Here is a 12,605-nt window from a genome sequence, read left to right as displayed (position 1 = left end):
TTCTGAAAGTCAGATCTCACCACTGGATTCTCCGAGAGTTATAAGAAGTTGACAATGGATTCAAATTGCCAGTAAACCACTGTGGACCGAAGAATCAATTCTGGGTGGTGCTGGTCTTAAAAGCCACACTCCAGAATTTTTTAAACATCTGTATGCCTTCTAACCCAACTGAACCTCAACATAATTATTCTCCCATTTTTCAAACTACCGGCTGTTCCCAAAATATCTGGTGGGAATACAACTTGTGTGGGAGAGTTTCAAAGGGAACTAGGCTGAAGGCCTAAAACTAGACCATCAGCTTAACTGTATTATATACACATTTTTTTTTTTTTACAAATGTATTGGCTAGAGAATTTGAGGTCACTAGACCACTTTGTACTTCCTGTGACTCAGAGCTCTCTATATCAGCTGTCAAGGTGCTGGACAGGGACTTCTCCCCTTGCAAATCCTTAGGAATAATTGGGACAAAGTATTTAAGATATTTTACTTTATTATTATTATTTTTAAATACCTATTAGCAAAATAAAGGTTGGGTCAACACTAAAATAACAACAGGAAACAGCTCACATAAATCTCTTTCCCAAAGAAGATGTTCTCACTATGCACTTATGGCACAAAAATAAGCTATCGACAAACACTAAGCTAACAGGCAAACATAATACAACCATCAAGATTTTTTTGTATTATTTATTTATGCATTAAAATGTTTTTAAATTATTATTATTTTTGCAAAACACAAAAGTCCAGTAACGTATATACTCGCATATAAGCTGACCCGCATATAAGCCGAGGTACCCACTTTTCACCCAGAAACCAGGAAAAAGTGATTGACTCGCGTATAAGCCCCATCCCCAGTATAGCCCCCTCCACAGTAGCCAGGTGTGCCCCCAGTACAAGTTAGCCCCCCTTCCCATAGGCAGATGTGCCCCAAGGATGATACAGCTGTGTCTCAAGGCCCCACTAGATGGCGTCATAGGTGTGATACACAACGATTGCCACACTGAAAGAATCCCCGATCATTGCACTGCTGACACGTTGCTTGCATGCTCCGCTCCACAAGCCAGGGGACACAGGTAGTCCTAAGCAGCGCACTCTGCACATCATGTTGTAGGGGATGGGAGGCACGGACACAGCAGGGAGCCACTAGAAAAACCTGCCAGTAACAAAACCTGCTCCACCATCTGTTCTGTTCCACTGACTCCACTGATAAGCCGAGGGGGTAACTTTTCAGCACATTTTTTGTACTGAAAAATTAGGCTTATATGCGAGTATATACAGTATCTGTTACACCAGCTCACTTACCCTTAGTGACCTACAGCTGCTTTCTAACATGTAGACAGTCTGAAACAATCCTCTTTAAACACACGGGTGAAGAAGAATGAATGTACTGTCATTTGAAGCCACGCCTCCCCTCTGACTCATAACCTATCATTAGGCATGGCTTCACGCTGACTAGAGGGTGGAATGAGCAGACAAATATAGGCTGCTAAGGAGTTATGAACTAGCCAAACACATAATTTCCTTTTTTTTGTAAAAACTACCAATTTTACTACACAACTTTTTCAAGCACAATTGTTTACTTTTTTTAATTATCAAACACATTAAAAAAATGTGCTTAAACTTGGCTTTTAAAGGACAACTGAAGCTAAAGGTATATGGAGGCTGCCATATTTAGTTCCTTTTACAAAATACCAGTTCCCTGGCTGTCCTGCTGAGCTTTCTGGCTGCAGTGGTGTCTGAATCACACACCTTGAACAAGCATGTGGCTAATCTTGACAGATTTTTTTTGTCAGAAACCTCTAAACTGTATGCTTGTTGAGGATCTTTGGGTCTATGGATAAAAGTATTAGAGGCACAGGATCAGCAGGACAGCCAGGCTGCTGGTATTTGTTTAAAATTAATAAAATATGTAAGTCAGTCCTCCTCTAAATAACACACCAAATCATGGCCAAGGGCATAACAAAATGAAATTGCTTGGTGGAACTTTTGGTTATCTTTATTAATTGTCAAGTCAACTTTCATATGGCTGAATAAACCTCCTGATTCCAGGTATGTACTGCACAGAGGAATACATTTCTGCACTGACTCTGAGGCCCATTCTAGTGGGAGCCAATCGGTGTGGCTGTAAATGTGCCATGATGGTGCATGGGCAATGACTCTGTATAGGATCCAGGAACTTTCCAAGAGCCTCGATACAACTCAGAGGCTTACTACATTAGCATTAGCTCAATTTTCTGAATATGGCAGGTTCTGTGAAATGAGCCCCAGCATCTCTATGCTATAATATGCAGAGGCATGAATAGCCAGGCCCAGCTACAGGGTGACTGTGTTCTCCAAAGGGAAAAGGCATACAGCGAGTACTGGGAGGAGACGGCTGCCAGCGCTATGAATAAATGATGAAGATGCACACAAAAGACAGGTGGGAGTGGGTGAAACTAGGACAAAAGCCTGCTAAAAAGCCAATTTGTACAACCTCGCGGCTGGGAAATAAAGGATGGCATGAGAAGCCTTGCAAACAAATCTTTCAAGATGTGACTCCGGTCATAGAAATGGGAAAGTAAATCTTCCACTGTTTCCAGGAAGAAATCCAGCAGCCTATTATTATATTTAACAGTTTTCATCAGATACTGTAATTGTTGTCCAACATCTGCTATGAACACCTCTGTACCATGGCCAGATTTATGCAAAAGCTTTGATTTACAGTGGCTGCTGCTCAAGGGGGCAACTGGAGACAAAAGAGGGGGATACAGCATATAGAAAAGGAGACTGCAAGTGGGAGCGATATGTGGCTGTGGAGACCCTCCACCCAAGAAAGAGGTGCAAGAAGGGGGCTGTTGTACATGGATGTTCTACGCCAAGGATGGGCAAACTTGTGCAGGATGGGGCCGCATTCCTCTGGAATGCAGATCTCTCCCTCCAGAGTTTGTGCGGGAGTAGATGATTGGGTTAAACTCTTCCAATTGCTCTTTCCAGGAGTGATCTCCATGGCAATGGAGGTGTCATGTGACACGCTGGTGCGTAATGATGGCATGTCACATGATGCTGCCACTGCCATGGAGAACACCGCTGGAATGAGCGACTGGGTAAGTTCCTTCTGTTGTTGCTTGTTGCAGGCAACTTTGAAAGGTCAGCGGGAGGGAGAATATGAGGGTCATCTAGCAGAGGGACGACTTTACAACGGGCCACAGTTTGCCCAGGCCTGTTCTACACAGAAGAGGGGGCTACACAGGGAATGGAAGAGTGGCTTCTGATCAAAAAAGGGGTGGTTTCTCTATAGGTGGGGGGGGGGGGGCTGCGAATGGAAGCAGAACCAAAAGAAAAGTACCAGGCACAGTCTCCAGCATAATATCTTTTGCTTGATTTTTGATACTGTCCCTATGAAATGGGCTGAATATGCCTTCATCAGCCATGATTCGCCCAGGAATTCCCACATACGTAGGCTGGGGACAGAATTTTTCATACCACTCAAAAGTTGTCACTTTAAGACCCTTGACATGGCAAGAATAGAAAACTGCTGAATCCTGCCATGTCTCCCTGTATGCTAAAGTAATAAACACTCCAGTGTCTTGGTCTACTGAATTCACCCTTGTTTCTTCATTTCACCCAGTGAGCATGGAGGAAGCACGGCTACAAATGGGTATGTTTGTAAACCCCAAATAGAAATATCAAGTGCCGGCCTATCTTTGGTTCTTTGTTAAATATACAATAGAATGATGCAGAGGTCTTTATGAAGGCCCTACACCTTATATAATTTAGAGACTGCACTATGAGAAACCCAGTGTTGCACCAACAGAGCTTAACAAAAAAAGGGGAACATGGTGGACAAATGTCATCTCTACACAAGGAACCAGCGGGACACTAAACCTATCTGAGAACACCTACAGCTGAAATATAATTTTTGTGTGACAACAAAATTTGCTCCCCATTCCACCTCTTTCAGAAGTGATCAAAATCTCAGCAGTGTCTCTATCGTAGACTGCGGATAAAACTGTATCTGCAACCCAATAAGCAAAGAGATATGGAAGAATCTTACCTGTTTTGGGGTCCACATCTCCCTGTAAGTGTGGAGGGGGATTTCCGGGTGTGAAGTGCTCGTTGCTGTAGGTGATAAGCGGTGTGAGAGGGTGGACATGGTGGGGGTGCTGCACAACTGGCACTTTATTAGACTGCGGAGACACAAAAGACAAGAGGTTTCCTCAAACTCAAATTCTCATGACACAGATTAGGGTAGAAATACATCAATAGAGTTGCACCAAAGTTACAAAAAAAATGCAAAAATGCAGAGAAAGGTCGTAAGGCTAATAAATGACCCAGTAAACATTGACTTCATGTTTAGGTATGTTTTTGCCCTTAGGCAGCAAATAAAAGTTGAAAACAGAATGGGTCATATCACATCAGAGTGAAGATCAAATATACATACATCTACAGCGAGAATTGGCTGTGACTGCAATGATATCAAATCTAATTTAGTAGCTCATCATCAGTAATTCTCAATGTTTTCTTATATGACAGCAAACTTGCCACCAAGCGCTAAGTTACTTTTAAAGCAAATCTGAAGTGAAAATAAACTTATGAGATAATTAACTGTATGTGTACTACAGATAACAAACAGAACATTAGTAGCAAAGAAAAAAGTCTCATGTTGTTTTCCAGTACAGGAAGAGTTATATAGCAAAGTTAATAGTGATATTGGCCTTCCCTATAATATATAACCAATACAATAAAGAAGAACATCAATAGGGAGGGTTTATGGGTCAGTGTATAGATCTAGTGAGTAGATAGTAAAATGTAACATTTATTGAACAATTCTAAAAGTCAGGTACATGCACATCAATAAAACATGGATTCCATGATCATGTCAAGATAAACTGTACAATCAGCTGCCTAACGCACGTTCCACAATAGCATACAGACAAAGCACTATAGGCAGAGGAGTCACTAGGGATGGTGTCACCCGGTGCGGAAACTCATGGTGTCACCGCCTCTTTTACCCCTATGTACCTACAACCTCACCAAGTAGTAACGTTGCTTGTTATAGGGGGATGTAAAGATGATCACCATGTGGCCCTGGTGGCCTCTGAACTCTGTGATCAGCTCAACACGAAGCAGCCAGAAGGGAGAAGAGCAGGAGGGAAAAGTACATTAGGCGATAGCCTGGTCTGTATTTACATAGCCCTCTCCACTCTCCCTTAGCCTGGAGCTTGGTGTCACCCCCTCTGCTGGTGACACCTGGTGCGGTCCGCACCTACAGTAGCCCCCTAGCAACGCCACTGCTATAGTATCCACCCAAATGCTCAGAGTATCCACATAGAGTAGGGTAATACAGTCTGGGAACACAGACAAAGTCCTGTATCCAGATATCGACAATATTCATATTGGCAACCTGCTAAAGACGGTAAACAGCAAGTGTCCATTGGGGTGGCATGTGGCGGGTGTGCAATTTAATTAAAACAATCAGTTGTACCAAAAAATCAAAAGGTTTTTTTTTCTCATTTTTGATCAATAAATCTGATCGAATTTCACATTTTTCTCAATTTTTTGAGATTGGACATGTTGGAAAATTCAGACCAACTTTAAGAATAATTGAATGGTGTGTAATACATTGTCAAATTGTATTATACCGGAACAACTTGTGCATAACTATTCAGCACATACCAAACTTTATTTGCTGTATAAACAACAACAATTTGTTGAATCAACTCACAATAAAAAAAAAAAAAAAAGTAACGTGTGTGGCCACCGCAAGTCTGATGACCTGAGACCATTTTCAACAGTTTTTCAACTAGGAAAGCTGGAGATTTTTCATCAGATTGACTCAAGCCACTTATTTCTAAAGCAATTAAATGATTACTGTGGATTCCCCTTTTCAGATAAACAACTCACTGTGCCAGCCAGCATCACATCTGTGCACCCTGCGAGCATAACCTGTGCCAATCATGTCCAGTCTGGAGAACTTTCCCATTACATATTAGTGGGGAGATCAGGCTACTCAACTGGACTGCTATATGTATGGTTAGCAGTACAAAAACAAAAAGGGTTTGTATTATGCAGTCTTTTATTATCCAGGAGCATTTTATTTGTTTTCTAATCTAACCACTGATAGCTGAATATATCAATAATTGGATGTCTGTAGGGGTGCCAAGCCCAACTCTGAATGAGTGCATGGGAAATACAGAGATTGGCCAAACTGGATTTTCTCATGCGTATTGTTTGAAGCCTCCCCTCTTCATAGTGTACATAGGCTTAGTTGAGTCAATCCATCCTACTTGTACAGTGATCTCTTATAAATAAAACTGGCAATTCACTGTTAAACTATCACTCGATTTTGTTTCCGATCGATATTAAAAATTGAAATGAAATACTAAAATCAATCGAAAGTCAGATCTGCAATTTTGCTTCTACAATCATAGATCTTAATATCAATTGTAATATGTATCATAGTTACGATCATAATAAGAATACATTTTATTCAGTCAAATAAGTTTGCACTTACAAGGAATATGACTTTGCAGAATATCAATAGAAAACAAAAAAATAGAGTGATAATTGAATAGTGTGTGGCCAGCCTAAGATCTAGAGTAGTTATCATGCCTGATACCACTAATCCATTTGTATCTAACTTGGAATGACATCTCAAGGTCGCTCCATCATTAATAAATATTCAGAAAAACTAAATACAATCTGTAAAAAAGGCAATCTGGCACAATGCAAGAAATCTGTTACATGACTCACTACCAGACAACAGCACTAAGGCTTCAAAACAAAACCTATTTAGCTTCACTTCAAGTCTTGTAAACAAAGCAAGTCATTTGGGAACCAGAGAAGTTTTGGCACCACAATAGTGACATTTTAATAGCCGTAAGTAGCAGGTTATAACTGGATCTGAAGTTTTCCACAGGACAGAAGGAAAACAGAGAGAAATGCACCCTGTATGTATTTACAGAGAGTTTAGCCTGTCTAGTTCTCCATCTCCTGTGACTAATCACCACTGTAACTTGATCTCTCAGCTGTGTCAGCTCAGGAATCTCCTCTGCCAAGGCAGAGCTGTTAATTTGTAAATACAGGATGTTTCATTCTTGGAGAAGTATGCCCACTTCCTGTCTGGACAGGAAGTGATGGAAGTTCCAACCGACAGACACGGCTGTGTGAAAAAGTTCAAAAGAGGTCTTCTTAACCACATTATCCACATATAAAATATTGTAGAGCGTGAATCTCTTCAGAGATGTCTCTTTTTCTTTCCTAAGAGCTTGATTTGCTAAACAATTCCAACTATGATACTCTGGGCACTGCAATATCAGAGCATCACTTCATGTGATGCTGCATGGATACACTGATGCAAGGTGTGTTTATTGTAAAACTTTTATCTGTGTTTTACAAAAGTGAAGTTTCTTCACTTTGAACATTTCATGAAACGGAGACGTGTCTGATTTATTATTATTGACTTATATAACACCAGCATGCCCCTTCCCTCTGTTCAGCAGACAATGCATGGCATATACAGAAAATAAACAGCTCAGCTTGTAAACTATACATAGAGATGTAATGGTACCCAAACACCTCAAACACCCCCAATATGGCAAATCTATTCACAGCATTGCACTGTTCAATGAAGTGCAATACTATGGCCTATGGATCCACCTCAGCTCCTGCACCATCCCTGATCAACCGGATTTTTCCACACTGTCCAATCAATACTTTCATTTTATATAAGTTAAATTCAATCAAACATGCTGGTACAACAGATTCTCGTGAGATTTCGATCACTCTGGATCATATGGGAAAATCATTGATGGGTGTGTGGCCTGTTTATAAGGAGCCCAAGGTGAGAGATACATGGAGGCTGCCATATTTATTTCCTTTTAAACAATGCACAATGCCTGGCAGCCCTGCAGATCCTCTGCCTTTAATACTTTTAGCTATACACCCTGAAGAATCATGTTTCATGTGTGTAATGCAGACACTACTGGCCAGAAAGATTAGCAGGACAGCCAGGCAACTGGTATGGTTTAAAATAAATATGGCAGCCTCCATATGTCTCTTGCCTAGGGTTCCTTTTAACCACTTGAGGACCTCAGTGCTAAACCCCCCTAGTGACCAGGCCATTTTTAGTAAAATAGGCCACTGCAGCTTTAAGGCCAAGCTGCAGGGCCGCACAACACAGCACACAAGTGATTCCCCCCTCCCCCTTTTCTCCCCAGCAACAGAGCACTCTGTTGGTGGGGTCTGATCGCTCCCACATGTTTATTTTTTTTTTTATATACAAATATTATCATTGTTTTTTTTTTTTTTTATAAAAAAGTGTGTTTCTTTAAATATTTTCCCTCCCTCCCCACAGCCGGCCAATCATGGTGATCGGCTGTCATAGGCTTCTGCCTATAAGAGCCGATTGCTCTCCAGTGTCCCAGCCGTGTCACACGGCTGTCCCCAGTACAGCATTGCTACAGATCGCAGCGCTGTACAATGTAATGAGACGGCGATTTCACCATCTAACAGTCTCCCGAGCGTCGGCGCCCGCTTAGAGACTGAAGGAGGGGCGGAGCTCCACCCTTGAACAGGAGATGCGCACGCAGCCTGCGCGCGATCTCCTGCACTACGAGCCCCAAGGACTTTACGCCGTTAATATATATATATGTGTATACACACACATTAAACAGCAGTACTGGAAAACACTAAGAGGATCTATAATTCTAAAACTATATCAACTTAAGGAAAAAAAATAAAGTAATTCATTTTGCACTTTGTTTTTCTATCTGGCGACACATTTAACACGCTATACTTTCCAGCATCAGGTCTGCATCACCTCCACTGCACATAAGCTACAATTTAAAGACTAGCTACATAGCGGGAAGTCCACTAAACATATACAGGTATTTAGGTGATAATTAAAGCACAAATTAAGGTATTATTCAAGGTAACTTTTGCATTTCCTGTATTCATAGGGCAGACTTATGCAGGAGGGGTACATTCTTCCCTCTGTCTCAACAAAGGAACAGGAGACCAGACAATGGCCACTCACTCACTACGGACTGACAAAGACAGGGAACCCAACCTCACTTTGTTTCTTCCACCTGACAAGCTTATGCCCTCAATGGTGTGAATAACAGGCCCGAAGCTGTATTCAGATAAGTTAAGTCTTCTCAGGTGGTAAAGACAAAGTGAAAACTAGGGATACCTGTCCTCATGCCCTCATGAACATCTTTAGTGACAGAGGAGGAGCAGTCAAGATATTTAAAGGAACCAGAAGCTAGCAGTATATGGAAGCTGCCATATGTATCTCCTTTTTAACAGTACCAGTTGCCTGGCTGTCCTGCTGATCTCTTTGTTTGCAGTATTGTCTTAATATCCCACCTGAAAGCAGCATGCAGCTAATCCAGTCAGACTTCAGTAAGAAACATCTGATCTGCTGCATGCTTGTTCAGTGTCTATGGCTAAAAGCATTAGAGGCAGAGGATCAGCAGGACTGCTAGACAATGTGCATTGTTTAAAAGGAAATAAATAAGACAGCCTTCATATCCCTCTCAGGTCAGGTTCTCTTTAAAACTGACTTTTAGAGCCCCCTGCTGTGGAGCCAACAGTAAGTACCCTCTCTAAGGCAAAGTACCATTCCCTTGGTTGTAAACCTAACTCTTTTGTCATTGATGCTGTAATGATTTTTTTTTTAAATCTCTTGATTCATTCAAGCAGATGAGTCAGCCACAGTCAGTGTTTACAAGTTTGCATTGAATAACTTTCAAAGGAAAAAAATACAACTTTTTAAGCTATACATTAAAACGGTTATCCCTATTACATACCCAATGCATTGACAATTCATGGTGTTTTCTCATAAATGAGGGCACACAGGTAGCAATGAGCTTCATAAGCAAACTCAGAACAGAAAACTAATGTGTTAAATGGCAGCACAGTGGCTTAGTTTGAATCCCAGCCAGGGCACTATCTGCACAGAATTTCTATGTGCTCCCTGTGTTTGTGCGGGTTTCCCCCGGACACTCTGGTTTCCTCACACATCCCCAAAAACACACAGATAAGTTAACTGGCTTCCCCCTAAATTGGCCCAAGACGATGACACACATATGACTATGGTAGGGATTAGATTGTGAGCTCCTCTGAGGGACAATTAAGTGACAAGACTATATACTCTGTACAGCGCTGCGGAATATGTTGGCGCTATATAAATTCTAGATAATAATGATGTTTATGGAGGGGACTTTGGTATAAAAAATATGAAATAATAAAACTAATAAATATAAACATGCTTTTCCAGTATGTAGTAAACACACTTTGACAAATGTTTATGAAGAGACTTTCAGTACCAGCTGAGACTGGCATCTCCCACATCCTGGTCCCTTCTCGCTGAACGAGGCCGCCTCCTCTCCCCTCCCAGCAATTTTCTGCCACGTTGCCATAAAGGCGATCCATGCTGAGGTACGAGCCCAGCCAACACGCCTCTGACTCCTTGTCATTCACACCCTTTTGTGCTGTAAGTCGGCACAGCGGGGCACCTCGCCTTTCATAACGTCCTTGGCCTGCCCCGTGCAACCTGCGGATTTGTTAGCGTGCACCGTATCTCCTTCTAGGAGTCAGCAGCCCCCTTTATATGAGCAGGATCTAAAGACCTGCCATGTCCACGATATTTTTTCCCCGCTATACAATCATCCTAAAATACTTTTATCACAATGGCGGGAGACTGCTCTGAAGACCAGAGAAGACTACAAGCACCTTTCCTTTGTGCAGAAAACCTTTGCGCAAATACTAAGGCCTAGCGGTTGGCTTTCACTGCAGGCCACGATTTCCCATCATCCCAGGAGCAGACTGCGCCTAAAATCCATATTCCCCAAGGTGGAAATCAACACCACTATTACAAGTAAGAACGTTTAACCAGATTAGGTGGCCGGGCAGATAAAGAGCACTTGTTCAAATGGATGAACGGATTACAAGGCCGATATTGCCTCATTTCCATAAGCAGCTTGTATTAATGCCAGGGGAGAGCATGCCTGCAGAAGAGTTAAATAGCTCTATGTGCTGTTTGCTCTCACTTCTTCTTACCATCAAAATGAATTCTTCTGCCCATTAAAACGCTTGCATTCCTGTTTCAATGTGGAGCCTGGGGTCTCTGGAAAGACTACTTGCCTTATTTACGATACTGTCGCATAGGGCTCCTTGGAATGCAGAGCATATGAAGTTCTAAAAAGTCAAGCCAGCCAAACGATGAAACATAACCACTGGCTTTGTTTTCTATTTATTTTTTTACATACATATGTGGGCGGGACCAACTTAAAGGGGATTTAAAGTGCTGTATTTCCAGTTTTGTATTAATTTGTTTAGTTCCAAAAATAGACCAAAAAATGTTGTTTTTTCCTCTTTTTGTTTAAGGAAAGTTGTTATTGATTACAAATGAGAAGATGAATTATTTTTTTATAGCTCCCCCAACCCAACAAAAATCAATATAATTCCTTCAAAGTTGTAAGGTGGCCATGTACTGGTCGATCTTATTCATCAACATCTAGCCGATGCAATCATTTGATCGGATTTGCTAGAAATCAATGTCACAAATGATTACTGGGAGAACTGAGGACACGGCAGGCAATGCGCACAGATTTTCAAAATTTCATGCGAAAATCAGCGTACATGGTGTCAATTGGATAAATCACTCTCTGATCAGATAATGATCTGAGAGCGATCTATCTGATGACCACATTGACCAGTGTATGGTTAGCTGTGTAATTATGCCTAAAGTTTTAAAAATGCTGATAATGAAACATATATTTAAAATTGTTTAAAAAATGAGTCTCTCATCAATAATACAGTACAGTTACAGGACTGATTTTAGTTCTGTTTTAGGATACTGTCATGTCACAAACTTTGATTACATTAAGAAACAACTCATAACCAGCCCTGAGCTAGAGAACAGAATTATTTAAAAGGTGCTCAAGATGGCAGCCTCCGCAGTTCTCCAATGATAAGTTTACTTTAATATGTATCTCTGGAAAACACGTCAGCTTTCAATGTATATCCCATTATTGCTAGAAATAATTGATTACAGCTTGAAATTTTGATTCACAAATTGCTGCATGACTGTCCTCTTTCCCTGCCTGTCCCTGAATGCATTTCCAGTTTCTCAATAAACACGTTTGTCTATCAAGCTTTTGCTTAGACTGGATCATCCTGCTGGTCACATCACACTGTAGGAGGCTATGTACAGACTGAATCTCTTTGAGAAGACTGTAACAGTGACAGTACGTAGTACACAAAGTGGCCATTGTCTGGGCTCCTGACCAAGTACTTTACTCATCATTTATTTCACATTAGCCAATCCAGGAGCTCACAGACAGATAAAACAACTTCTGTAACTGAATGCCACACAAGTCTAGAAAAATATTCTTGCTCTGAATGGGGCTTTAATGATAACAATGTAGACTAACAGACATGAGTGTGGCAATCAAAATCAAATACGTTAATAATAAGCAATAGTGTTGGTGTTTGAATTCAGCACAGTCGATTCGAAACACCTGAAGGCTGCCAACTGCCGCTACTCAGCTCTGAACGAGCCGACACGGTCAGGAGGAGATCACCTATCAGACCGGAAGGAGGAAGTATCAGCATCACGT

At 41.4% G+C, this 12,605-nt stretch overlaps 1 protein-coding gene across 41 annotated transcripts in view; it reads right to left on the bottom strand.

Annotated features, from left to right (window-relative positions):
• TCF7L2 (transcription factor 7 like 2) overlaps positions 1-12,605 on the bottom strand; it is a 774,578-nt gene that overhangs the window by 460,853 nt on the left and 301,120 nt on the right. For all 41 annotated transcript variants that reach the window (XM_068255163.1, XM_068255162.1, XM_068255158.1 and 38 more), the window contains one exon: positions 4,034-4,166. In XM_068255163.1, the coding sequence (XP_068111264.1) occupies positions 4,034-4,166 (133 nt within the window). The remainder of the gene's footprint in view (positions 1-4,033; positions 4,167-12,605) is intronic.

This window comes from Hyperolius riggenbachi, chromosome 10 (assembly GCF_040937935.1).
Source record: "Hyperolius riggenbachi isolate aHypRig1 chromosome 10, aHypRig1.pri, whole genome shotgun sequence".
In the NCBI taxonomy this organism is placed as follows: domain Eukaryota; kingdom Metazoa; phylum Chordata; class Amphibia; order Anura; family Hyperoliidae; genus Hyperolius; species Hyperolius riggenbachi.
This window is presented reverse-complemented; position numbering and strand designations above follow the sequence as displayed.